General features: G+C 37.0%; 1 protein-coding gene across 3 annotated transcripts in view; it reads left to right on the top strand.

Moving 5' to 3' along the window:
• The first annotated feature begins 280 nt into the window (after window positions 1–280).
• Window positions 281–14,173, top strand: part of LOC149081684 (cell adhesion molecule Dscam1-like) — a 174,460-nt gene continuing 160,567 nt past the window's right edge. For all 3 annotated transcript variants that reach the window (XR_016193327.1, XM_089237084.1, XM_089237085.1), the window contains exon 1: window positions 281–867. Coding sequence is in view for 2 of the 3 variants with exons in the window: in XM_089237084.1 (XP_089093210.1) it covers window positions 765–867 (103 nt within the window). In the remaining variant the exon portion in view is untranslated. The remainder of the gene's footprint in view (window positions 868–14,173) is intronic.

The following is a 14,173-nucleotide window of genomic DNA, read 5'->3' as shown; positions in this document are numbered from 1 at the left end:
CTTTTATAGAATTTGCACTTGAGATGGTTCCAAGTTTTACCAACCGCGAAAGAATCTTCCCCCGTTTCTCTCATTTTTACACGGAAGAAAAATTTTCGCCAAGACACAGAGGGAGAAGAATAGATACACCTTCAAAGTTCAGAATTCCCAGAGACTCCCACATATCCCTCTTCAAACAAGTCAAAGAAGGGAGTCGAACCACCTCTCTCTTTCTCTTTCTATTCCCATTTTTCCTACCACCGACCCAGGATAACAAATTCTTCTCGCTGCGACCCAAGCTTTCTAGTTTGCTTTCGGGATCTGTGGGAAACGGAGCGCCGTTCCGTGTCTCTCCGGCTCTCTTTGAAAAGCCGGTGTTATAGGAGGGAACTATCATTGCAACGTGGTGAGGCCGGCTGACTGGCCGCACGATTGGCTTTCTGAAGTTCTTCTTGCAAGTGATCGGACACGTGTTTTTAATAGGTCTTAATTGTGATGTGACTCGATTATGGAATTCGGAATTCATCTGAATGAAAATTTACCAAAAAATTTGACATTGGATTAAGAAATGTTCGACTGATTCCTCTCTCTGATTGAAGTGATACATAAAGATCAGAACCGTGTCACATCTTTTACTGAATATCTTTTATGATTAATTATGGGACATCCTACATGAAAACTGACTGATATTGGATTGAAACTGTTTTTTTTTAAGACCAGTGCGTTTCTTGTTCTTCGATTTATATGGAACTTATTACGGATTGACTGATAAACGATCACTCATCATGCGATCATTTATTGGTTTCGTGTCTGCTATCTCGCAGGAGTTGTCCAGAAGGAATATGATTCTCTTTTTACTGATACTTTGGACGCTTCTTCCTAATCATGGTAAGTTTTGAAAAATTATTTGACCGATTAAACAAAGTTTATGATTTTCGTACGGAAAAATAATGAATTTGTAACTTGGAATGCTAAAACTGTCCACGAAATAAAAAAGAAATAAAAAAAAACGATTTTCTTCTGTGTCGACACTATTGTCGGTATAATTTTAATAACTGGAAATACGTCTTAGAAAATATACATATTAAAAATGCATTACCCCTATAAATGTTCCGTTATTTCCACGTTGATTGTTTCACATCCTCAAAAAGAATAAAGAATGGGATCCCAATAAATAATTTCTGAACAATATATGATAGATTATAAAAAATAATAATTTCTTAAACATGTCCATGATTAGAAACTGCAACTAGAAGATGCAAACTTAGATAATATTTCGGTATCACCGCAAGATTTTTTTCTTGCGAGAAGTTGAACGTGAATGAAAAATTTCCTACAACTTTGATAATGAAGTATGAAATATTTTGCTAACTTTTCTATCTGATTGAAGTGGTACATAAAAATCGGAACTGTTATCTTTTACTGAAAATTTTAATGATTAATTGGTTACGGGACATCCTACGTGAAAACTGACTGACATTGAATTGAAACCGCTTTTTTTGTTTACCTGTGCGTTTCTTGTTCTTCGGTTTAGAGTGCAACTTATTATGGATTGATTGATAAATGATCACTCATCATGCGATCATTTATTGGTTACGTGTGTGTCTGCTATCTCCCAAGAGTTTTCTCGAAGGAATATGATTCTGCTTTTATTGATACTTTTGACACTTCTTCCTAATCATAATAAGTTTAGAAAAAAAATCATTTGACATTTTAGACAAAACGTATAATTTCCATGCAAAAAACAGTTAAACTTGAAATGTAAAGTGGTCATGTAAAATGAAAAATCAATCAAATAATTACTATATAACAGACTTATCGTTGACACCGATGGCTATATAGATTTTAATAAAAGGAAATTGAATGGAAAAAATATAATTAGTATTGTAACAAAAATGCATTTCTAAATCTCTATTATTATTCCATATCCTCAAAAAAGTTTAGCAAGATATACATTTTTTTTGGTAAAATATGGTAGAATATAAGAAAATAGTTTCTTGGGAAATGTTTCTAGATAGCTAACTAAAATTATGGAAACAAAAGCATTAATGGAATATAAATGACTACAGAGTAGACTTAAATTAATATGTTTGTATTATCTGGATTATGGTGCAGTGTGAATGACAAGATTTCATAAAGCTTATATTATATTACCTTTTCAAAATACCTGGTGCCACCCGAAGGCAATCTTACATATCATCAAGCATATGAGAGTCGCTTCGGATTCACTGATCATTATTACTTGAAACGACTGAAAATAATTGGAATGTTATTTTTTTTTCCGAATTTCATAACTTGTAATGTTCACTTTTGTGAATTCTTTTTAGGTGTAAATAATACTTAAATGTGAAAGGAAATTTCAGAAGATAGCACATATGGAGAAATTAAATTGATTGAAAAATATCATTTGTTTCTTTTATTTTTTTTCACCTCGTTTTGAAGAAAATGAGAAAATTTTGTTTTTTTTTCGGTCTGATTTCATGATGATTATCATCTAACGCAGCGGTTTTCAACAATTTTTGACTCGCGGACCCCTTTTATGTAAAAAAATTCTATGGCGGAGCCCCGTAGAGCAATTTTTTTTAATTATTCGTCAAAGTTACTGATTTATTTTTACTATTTAGAAATATTTATAATTATTCTTTTTTTAATTTTACTGTTTTTTATTTTTATTTCCCTCGAGCGGCCGCGGAGCCCCTGGAGCGTGCACAAGGAGCCCCAAGGGCTCCGCGGAGCACCGGTTGAGAACCGCTGATCTAACGGATGGGTCAACGGGTTTCGGACCAAGAGCTCCAAGTTAAATTGGGCAGGCGAAATTTTTTGGAATTTTTATTCGTTTTTTAGTATGCGTATACTGAATTTTTTCATCATATCTGTAACTGTATCCATACTTATTTTGATGCCGTATCCCCAACTGGCCAGCAAATTTATTATATATAAGACAATACCGCCCAATTTGTTTTTTCAGAAATTCTTCTATTAATTTAATGAGACACGGTAACATAATAAAGAACCTCAGTCACAAGACACCGTATCTGTCAGCGTATTCGACGCATTGGAAAATGGATCTGAGAAAAAAATGCGTCTGATGCACCAGTGGTACACAAAATGTGGTAAATATGATACTTCGTTTCACAAGAAAAGAATTATCAGAAATATAAATTCTTTGAAAAATGGTGTATAAATTTTGTTATTTTCATTACTTTCAAAAGAGTGCTTTATTAAAACTATTGACTTTTACATGAGGGAAATTTATTTTTCATTTTGAATTGTATAGTATCAAGCAATTCCACCTGGGGATAACATGGACAAGTGATTCAGTTGATATAAAACACTGAAGAATATAGTTTATTTTAACACCATATGTACACCGTATGTACACCGTATTTGTCATTACTTCTGTTTAGGTTTCCCCTTATTTAAAAGAAATTGTCCAAAAAATTTCAATAAATATTTAATGCAAAATTATTGATAAAAACCGGGACATATTGTAAGTTTTATTCAGTGGTCATTATAGTGTCGAATCAATTGTTAAAGGTAACCGGAATCGCCATACGTTAAGCGGAGCATTTGTAGTATGCAGTTCTCTCACTGGGTAAGCGTAAGCACATTGACTCAAGAGGAGTCAAATTGCCAAGTGGCGCTGCTTAAAAAGGTTGTGATTAGAATCGGTGATTTTTTTTTCGTGAAAGCTGTTTAGCCTGTTCCTCGTTTTTGGTCAAAGTAGACTTGCGTGAATTGTGCAGGACTGTGAAGTTTTGCTTCCAGCTTTGGGAAAAAAAGCAGTAGAAACTGTTGAGATATTGGAAACAGCTTTCAGGGATGCAGCTATTGGTATAAAACTCAAGTATGCGGACGTTGTTTTACAAGCTAGCTGCTAAGAAGACTGCACAGGAGTGTGCGAAGGAAACACCCGATTTGCGAGAAGCGGTTCACTGTATTTGCATCATGACAATGCTCCGTTTCACACATCCCTCACAGTGTGTGTGCCAACTGTTAAGAAGAAACAGTATGACTTGGGCCCTACGCAGACTATTCATCTGATTAGCTCCGTATCACTTTTCTTTATTGATACGGATTAAGAAAAACCTGATATAGAAAGTGTTTTGCTAACATGGATGCGCTGCAAACAAAAACGCTGGAAGCGCTGTCCGGCATCACAACAGATGAATTTAAAAAATGTTTTTTTAACAATGGAAGAAAATACTTGACAAGTGTTATTAGCTCTAATAAAGAGGAATTTTGGGAAAAAAATTGAAAAATCGAATAACCAAATTGTAAAAAAAAATAATAAAAAAATACGGTTACTTCTTGGTAACCCCCGTACTAATAATAAGAGACTGGACCTTGTACGATTTTTAGTTGAGTGTTCTTCAAACTTTTTCCTCATCGTATACCACTGAATGAATGAACGCCAGAACTTTGCCACTTGACTTATCCTGTTGCCGAGATCTCTTCCAGCTCCGCTTCGGGTCAGAATCCGGAACTTTATTTTGTGTCAAGAAAATAAAATAAAAGGGAAAAAGAAACATACCATACAAAACTTTTACAACATATTTTCCCCGGACAACTGGGTACTGTTACATCGTATACCACTGAAATAAAGTGAAAATTTTCGAGAACCGGTTTAAATGGGAAAAATAATTTGTGAAATGATGGGGAGGAAAAAAATTGGAAAAAATTTCTCCAGTAGATTGCGATACCCCCTTGCCATGCAACCTGCATAGTATTAGAATACATCTTGTCCATTTTTGTACTGGACACCGGTTTTAAACAATAACTAACTTTATTTAAAAAAATATATGACAGATAGTTTTGTCTTTATTTGATAGGTGGCTCCAGGAGTTCTATGCTTTTGTATAAGATAGTTTTCCCCGATATTTTTGCAGATAGATCTTCAGTAGATATTCATTCAAAACCATAACTTCAATGTCACACAATACATATTAACATAATGTATACTGAAATTTTTGTGTCATGAAATATTTTTCACCAATTCAAAAAAAAAAATTTTTGGGATAAATTTTTCCCAGCCACTATAATCACTACCCGTGACATGACAAATAACACACCTTTCCAGGTTGGCTCCTGTTTTAAGCGAACACAATCCATTGCGTCGTTTTTTTCAAACATACTCGTATCCAATATAACAATTTCGCTTACGATGTTCCAGAATTCAGGAAAATTCATCATATATGCAAACTAGATTTGCGTGGGAAAACTTTTAGAGTGCATTTATCAAATTGTTATATAACATGCCTAATAATTAAAGTACTCTAAGGTTTGTACTTCTTAAGCCTTTCGCTTCCTGTGATATTTTTCAAGAAAATCGGAGGTATAATATATTTTTTTCATCTTCAGTATTCTCCGTAATATTTTAAATCTTTCGGTATATTTTGGAAGCGAAATAATGAATTCTACGCAAATCCTTCATTTCCTAGCAAGGATACGTAAGGATTAAGGTCTCTTTTGTCTCGGTAATGTAGAATATATTAATTTGGAGAAAGATTGCGAAATCTTCCATTCACAGACTTTTGTAGGCGAATAGAAATGAGGGTTCTTTTGAGCATGACTATGCAGTTCTAAGAAAAAAAGAATAAATTTATTCTTCCTGTGCATATATTTCAACACAAATGCATAGAAAGAATTCGAGTGAATGGTTGATACGCCGAATTTTATTATATTCTCGATTATTGTGTTCGAATCGGTGCAGAATGTATTTTTGTCCTAGTCTGTTATGGGTTGTCAGAAGAGAAGATATTCCATGTATTGCGGTTGCTTGTATATTTATAAATCGAGCATTCAATTAAAATTTACTTGTGAGCATAGAAAATTCTTCAAACTAAATAATAATTTGCCAATCTAACCAAAAACGGTTTACGGAAAATTCACCGACAACAGTTCGATGCGAGTCAGTTAGTGTGGGAGTGAGCGATTCAGTTACTCAGGCAGTGAGCGAGAGAGTGAGCGATTGAGTTACTCAGGCAGCGAGCAAGAGAGTGAGCGATTGAGTTACCGAGTTAGTGAGGGAGAGAGTGAGCGATTGAGTTACTCAGGCAGTGAGCAAGAGAGTGAACGATTGAGTTACCGAGTTAGTGAGGGAGAGAGTGAGCGATTGAGTTACCGAGTTAGTGAGGGAGAGAGTGAGCGATTGAGTTACCGAGTTAGTGAGGGAGAGAGTGAGCGATTGAGTTACCGAGTTAGTGAGGGAGAGAGTGAGCGATTGAGTTACCGAGTTAGTGAGGGAGAGAGTGAGCGATTGAGTTACCGAGTTAGTGAGGGAGAGAGTGAGCGATTGAGTTACCGAGTTAGTGAGGGAGAGAGTGAGCGATTGAGTTACCGAGTCAGTGAGCGAGCGAGCTACTGAGTCAGTGACAGAGTTACTGAATCCGTGAGTGAGTGATCTACTGAGTGGATGAGTGAGCTACTGAATGAACGCCAGGGTCTCTGCCACCGGACTTATCCCGTTGCCGAGATCTCTTCCAGCCCAGTTTCGTGGCAGAGTCTGGAACAAAGTGAGTGTGCACACCTAACAGTCTGAGTGTGTAGCTAGTGTTGTGTATGATATTTCAGTGCTGCCATCTATACTTCAAATTGTGAGTGAAGTGTAATGATTGAATATTTGTAACGGTGTAGGCCTGTTGCTTTCTGTATGAGTGAGCTACTGAGTGGATGAGTGACCTAGTGAATAAGTGAGTGCGTGACCTAGTCAGTGATCCTAAAGATATGGCGAAAAGTTTTAATAATGACTTTATTAGGAGAAATTGAGGTGATACGGAAGAAATTACAAATTGCTGTTGCACAAGAGAATATATTCAATAATTCCATTAACTCTATATTTTACACAGAATCTTTTAACGAAACGTTAAAAGGAATAATAACAAAGAATTAAAAGATAATAAAGTATGTGGATACGCGATGAATTAACCCCCAAAAATGCTTAAAATCATCTCCTGTTATCGCTTTGATATTATAATAAACATTGTTGATTAAGCAACATTGTAGTAAGCAATGGATTATTTTTTCATGATGAACTTGCTGTTACCAGCGACTTCATTGATGTGGATTCTGCAATCTCAGATTTACTCAGCAATGATTTCCCCTATACTACTTGAACACCTCATGATCCCCATGGGTGATGAACTTTCAGAAATCCCGTTTTAGTGCTTGTCTACATCTATATACTGCATAGAAAATAACATGTCCTGACTGATTCGTCATCGCCGAGCCAGAACCGCTGAAGCTATAAATATCAAATTTTGCCAATAGTTTTGCTTCACGACGTGAAGACTGACTAAGAAAGGTTTTTCCCATATTCGACTCCTAAGAGGGGTCATAACGGGGGGGGGTTCAATAATGAAGGGGGTCATACGTTGGAATCACGCCGAGCGGAAACCGCTGAAGCTATAAATATGTCATTAGGTCGATATTGTAATGTACACAATATAATATAGAACAATCAGATTTTTTAATCATTTGTGACACTACTAGGTTAAAACTAACCAATTCACTCACTCCCTCACTCACTAGGTCACTCGCTCAATCACTTAATGACTGGTCAATCGCTCAATCACTTAATCACTCATTCATTCACTAGGCCACTCACTCACTCACTGGGTTACTCATTCACTCACTAGGTCACTCACATACTCACTAGGTCACTCACTCACATACTCACTAGGTCACTCACTCACATACTCACTAGATCACTCACTGAATTACCAGGTCACTCACTCACATACTCATTAGATCACTCACTGAATTACTAGGTCACTCACTCACTCACATACTCACTCACTCACATACTCACTCACTCACATACTCACTCACTCACATACTCACTAGATCACTCACTGAATTACTAGGTCACTCACTCACATACTCACTAGATCACTCACTGAATTACTAGGTCACTCACTCACATACTCACTAGATCACTCACTCACATACTCGCTAGATCACTCACTCAATTACTAGGTCACTCACTCACTCGCTCACTCACTAGGTCACTCACTCTCATACTCACTCACTCACTCTCATACTCACTCACTCACTCTCATACTCACTCACTCACTCTCATACTCACTCACTCACTCTCATACTCACTCACTCACTCGCTCACTCACTAGGTCACTCACTCTCATACTCATTCACTCACTCTCATACTCACTCACTCACTCTCATACTCACTCACTCACTCTCATACTCACTCACTCACTCTCATACTCACTCACTCACTCTCATACTCACTCACTCACTCGCTCACTCACTAGGTCACTCACTCTCATACTCACTCACTCACTAGGTCACTCACTGGGTCACTCACTCACTTCTCTCTCACTGACTCAGTAACTCAATCGCTCACTACCTCGCTAACTGACTCGCATCGAACTGTTGTCGGTGAATTTTCCGGCGATGAATTTTCCGGCGGTGAATTTTCCTAGCGGTGAATTGCATGGCGGTGAATTGTTGGTCGGTGAATTTTCCTGGCGGTGTATTGCGTGGCGGTGAATTTTCGGTGAATTGTTGTCGGAGAATTGCTGGCGGTGAATTTTCCGGACACACCAAAGGTTGTTCAGAGGTATTGCGAGTTCGAAACACAATTCGTCCTCATTCGTACGATGGATACGGTTACCACAAAAAAGGATTGCTACGCATGAAGTCCCACAACGAGGAGTTAGCGCACCAAACTCTAGGGAGCGCGGTAGCCCAGGTCGATAAGATACTCGCCTAGAGTACCAAAGGATGCGTAGAGGTGTCAAAAGTTCGATACCCGGTTCGTCTTTGTTCCTGACACAGGAGTACTACAAAAACACCGACATGGCCACAGACAAAATTGCTACAGCAGTGAGTCCACCATCGAGGGGTTAGCGCATCAACTTCTCGATGAGCATAAAAACAAGCCTGCCGTTCGGAATCGGCAATAACTTGTAGATCCCGGTCTAATTAGTCCTTGTGTGCAGAAAATAACGGTGGTGTAGAAGAAATGATTGGAATAAAACATATTTAAGGATGATGTCACTCTCCGCTATCCAAAGGTTTTTAACAACTGGCTGATGCGAAGATATATTTTGGAAAGAGGGAAAATTCAACTGCCCCTGTGCGGGGAATCAGACCCACGTCCTTTCACTTTCCGTGAGTTCGATTCACTTTCGTGAGTTCGATTCACTTTCGTGGCTTCGATTCCCCGCAGGTGCGGTTGAAAAAATTTTCTCTTTCCAAAATATATCTTCTATGCTAAAAACCTTTGTATAAAAAACATATTTTATAATATTATACTTCACAGTGTCGATGACTGACTTTTTCTATCATTGGCAATTGATAGCTACTAAAAGTGTAGATGCCACTGCTTATGACTGCCTGAATCACCGATAACACTCTTGAGTGATAAATTTATTCATTTTTATAACAAAGAATGTAATATAAATTATTTCTAAGATTAAGTTTGGATTAACTAAGATAAATTTGTCATTATATAAGAGGAATTAGTAAACTTTCAGTAATTAAAAGACTTTTTGTCGGAGATAGAACAGAGGAAACTAAAATGATACAAATATTTGATCATGTGCTTCACTCACAATTCCCAATACAGATGGGAGCACTGGAAATTCACATAAAATACTAGAAACCCACCGAGACTGTTAGGTACAAACAGTAGAAATGTAATTCAATCATAACACATCACTCATTTCACTTCTGAAATATAGATGGCAGTACTGAAAATCAAACAACACTACATACGCACTGAGACTGTTAGGTACACACACAGTTACACTTCCGGCACAACTCACTAGGTGATAAATCGTCCATGGCGATAGACCTGAGTTGTGCTCGGCTAGGGAACAAAAAAGATAGAAAAAAGACTGTTAGGTACACATGCATACTTTCGACACAATTCTCTCGGTAGTAAATTTCCCATGGCTATAGACCAGAGTTGTGCTTGGTTTGAAAGAAAGAAAGATAGGCAATGCTCGGAACAGGTGTAAATATATAACAACAGTTTCTGATGTTTCATTCTCCAAGTATACCAATGCATAGTATAAAAATGTATTTTTATCCCTTTGAAATTCGCATGAGCCATTTGAAGTTGAGTTTCTCCAGAAATGCATTGGACGATTTCATATCTCTAGAAATGCTTTGGATACTTGCTGAGCTCTAGCAATGTATAGGATATGGGCCCTAGAAGAGTAAATATTATAAATACTTCCTATAGATATGCGCATGATCGACTTACCTGTGGAAATGCGTAAGAGCTTGTTTTATCAAGAAAATGTGTACGCTATTTGTTTACTGCTAGACATGTGCACATTCCTTGAAATGCGTGAGAGACATCCCTAGAAATACCTAGGCGGCTTTACTTGCTTGTTACGCCAATTAGGGATACGTAAATTTCGCACAAAAACAAAAATTAAAAATCATAAATTTCGCATTTATATTCGCAAAAAAGAAAATTCTGGTAAAAAATTTCGTATTTGTTAACAAAAATTAAATAAAATATATTTAAAAAAAAAATAGCATATCATATACGTCCTCGGTTAAAATGATTTTTCTGCGGTCCCCTCCCCCTACCTTGCTAGAAATGCTGACTCTCCATAATTTGAACCAGATCTCATTTTCATGAGGTCCCTCTGCACTTGAGGTTTCTGGACCGTGTTCGGTCGGACCCATGCATTAAGACGACACTGGTTGGATTTCTTGTGTAAAGTCAATTTATTTTAAGTCTTTTCGGCTGCTGTGTCTTCTGCAAAATACTATGCCGTTCATCAACTCCAACATACAGCAGGATCTCGTTTATCCGACCTGCCGTATCATCCAACGTCCCACCGCAAAAGAACATGATCAAGCACCTACTGTTGAGTTTTCAGAATTTCACATGACGACGGAGTTAAGGCTCTAGAAATTGTAATTAAATACATTGAGCAACAAGAAGAAGCTACAGGAATCGACATAATGGTGCTGCAAAGATGGCGAAATTTGGCAACGACACTCGTCAGGAGAGAAAGCAGACTACGAGCAAATTTTTTTTAAATTATCACAGGACCCTTTTTTCAAGTACTGTATTTAACTTCAAAATATTCTGTAACTGTAAGTTCATTTTCTCACTTAATGTTTTCTGTTGTTTTGCTGTAAGCATGATTATTAGGTTCGCAATGTGCAAAATTCTAACATAAACTGACGTTTGATAACTTTTCCTTAACACCTCCGTATTATCCGACGTTCTACCGGCCCGTTCATGTCGGATAAGCGAGATTAGCATAATTTTCTTACAGAACTCGGAAACGAAAGTCAACTGAACCCGTATTTTAGGAGCTAGAATTTCGCTGCCAAAACTTATTTTTAAGAAACTTATGCCGGAGCAATCGTCTTCATATTGATTGGAAAAGCAGCAATATATGATATTCGCTCAGATGAATGACACCTGTGAATCACGAATTCTGCCTCGTTACTACAGGCGTCGGGAAGAATTTTGCTACCAGTAATAGCCTATTTATACAGTCATACTTTTTTCTCTTTTTGGCAGCTTAAATAAGCACTACTCATTTTTCTTGAGGGGCAATTACGTAAGAAATTTTTTAGCCATTTTTGACCCCCTCCCCCCCTTGTCAGCGAAAGTCAGCAAAACGCTGCCCTCCCCCTTTGTCAGCAAAATTTCGTCATCAGCTCTGCCCCTCTGAATCCTAACTCATATTTTCATAAAGGGTGGTTGATAATGTAAGCATTATCCAACCCCCCCCTCCCCCTTGTCATCAAATCGGAAACCATCCCCCCCCATTGATGATGACGTAATACTTGAACGGCCCCTGAGTGCAAAAAAAGTTATCGTCGTTATTAAGTATTAAGTCGTCTTGGCCACAACAGAATTAAATTATTTGAATTCTTAAATGAATGCGTCACTCACAAGATTCACTTTATGCGTCCAGCATTGGTAGTGCAAAACGTTGTCACCAAGAAGTGTTTTTAATAATTTGCAGCATGCAGTCATGTAAAGCGCGGAGTCTGATACTAGATCCTTTATTTTCGTATTTAGTTTCAATTATAGCTTGGAAACACACGGAAGAATTAACGATAAAAATTTAAATTATTGAAATTTCGCAGAAAAGTAGTAAAAATTCAAATTTTTATACATTTATTCGTCAAAATTGGCAAATTTCGCATTTATCGCGATTATTTCGTAAATACGAAATTTTACGTATCCCTAATGCTAATGCATAGGAGCCCTACTTCACCAAACACATCCAAAAATCGCGGCGCTATACTGCAATTTACTGTCCTTACTGTGCTGGGGCTGGAAATGAAGGTGCCATTAGGTACTTTAATTTCTTTAGGGGAAATATCTTGCTATCTATATTTTTCCCCCCGGTTCGAACCAGGGATCTGACGGCAATCTTCACAGTGGTAGACGAGACCAACACACCACTCGAGAATAAGGATCACTTTCTTTCAAACCGAGTACAACTCCGGTCTATCGCCATCGGCAATTTACTACCGAGGGAGTTGTACCGAAGCATACCTAACGGTCTGAGTGCGTACACAGTGTTGTGTCTGAATTTTCACTGCCACCATCTATATTTCCGAAGTAAAGTGTAATGATTGAATGTTTGTACCATTGCAGCCCTCCTGCTGTCTGTGGCGATAATTTTTAACAGGGAGCATTCGCGCCTCGAGGTTCGGAACCACCAACTTCAGCCGACCACCACTGCGGCGACGGGATCACTCGTAGCGATACGTGCCGGGTTTGTTTCATCAGAAATACTTGACTGAAATTCATCGCAACGAAGCTGTATAAACCCCCCCCCCCCACCACTAACGGATCAGAATCTAATTCATCATTAAAATATCATCCTACGCATTCCCTTCTTTACTTCATTAAAATTTCTTATCTTCTCAAAATAAGTTGTATAATCACGTACAATCTTAACATTCTGTTAACAACCAAAAACTAGAATAGAATCATTAAGGAATAAAATATTGAAAAAGAAAAGAGCACGCACTTGTTGTAATACCGGAACCACTTTTCTAGAATATATTCAAGTGCTTATCTCTTCTTAAATGCTGCAGGACGATACATAAATGTCTATGCATTCAGTAAGTTCATTAACTGGAGAATAAAAAGAAAAATTAAGTTTTCTTTTCGAAAAAGAAAAAAGGTCCTCTCACAAGAAGATGGAAACAAAAAAATTTAAATACTTTCAGTTGAAAAATTTCTCTTAAGTTCTTTAAAAAGAAACGAGTTTTTTATTCCTCTCATTTCTCCCATGTATATTTCCTCAACTAAATTAAGATCAGATTAGTTTATTTATTTTTCCAAGTAGAATCGTATGAGTACGCACACACAATTTTCACAATTAGATCTGTAGATAAAGTTTTTATAACGTAATTTCTTTTAGTTTTTTGCTGTTTTGTATCCTCCATTTTCCATAAAAGAGATTACAAGGATCGAGGAGTGAATCCTCACGAAATGGTTAAAAAGCGGAGGTTTTTTTTTGTTTTTTTTTTTGTTTTTCTAAATACTTAATTCTTTTTCGTTCTTAAATTAAGAGCGAGAGTAAAATTGCGCACTTTTGAGCTTAATTTCATCGGTAATTAAGCTTTTATTTTCTACGCTGTGGTGCATGAAACTACGCTACGAGGAGGATCATAAAACAAATTCTTCTTTTTGTTTTTGGTTTCTTCTGTTTTGTTGTCAGTCTTTTACAGAATTTTTTTTAGAGGAAAGGGAAACAAGTACAGATGGTCTCTCGTTAATTTACGTAACAATCGTACAGATTTTTTTTTTTTTTAAAGATAAGCTTTGAGAAATGGAATGTCTCAGTTTTTTGAAAAATTTCGGAATTTCAAGTAGATTTCCTGCAATCGAATATAAATTGAAGAAAAAAATGTTTTTATAAAGTTTTTGAAAGCTTATCAAACAGGTATCTACCTGATTTCATTTTGTAATTTTGATTTCGAATCAATACATGCTCATTATGCGTGTTTAGGATCAGTGTCTACGAATATGTTCCAATCATTCCACCATTTGATAATTGTTGTCATATTATAAGATCCGCCCGGATCAGAAGCGGGTTCCGAAGCGGAAATAATTTCGGAGCTCAATATATTTTTTATGCATTTTGTTGGGGGGGGGGGGGGTCCGAATCCAAAGATTCGTTCACTGTCACAGAATTCAGAACTAATCAGACAGAAAAAATCCCAG

The sequence above is a fragment of the Pholcus phalangioides genome, unplaced genomic scaffold (assembly GCF_987345545.1).
Source record: "Pholcus phalangioides strain wild (caught in Gottingen) unplaced genomic scaffold, Ppha-v1.0 ptg000009l_1, whole genome shotgun sequence".
NCBI classification, from domain to species: domain Eukaryota; kingdom Metazoa; phylum Arthropoda; class Arachnida; order Araneae; family Pholcidae; genus Pholcus; species Pholcus phalangioides.
This window is presented reverse-complemented; position numbering and strand designations above follow the sequence as displayed.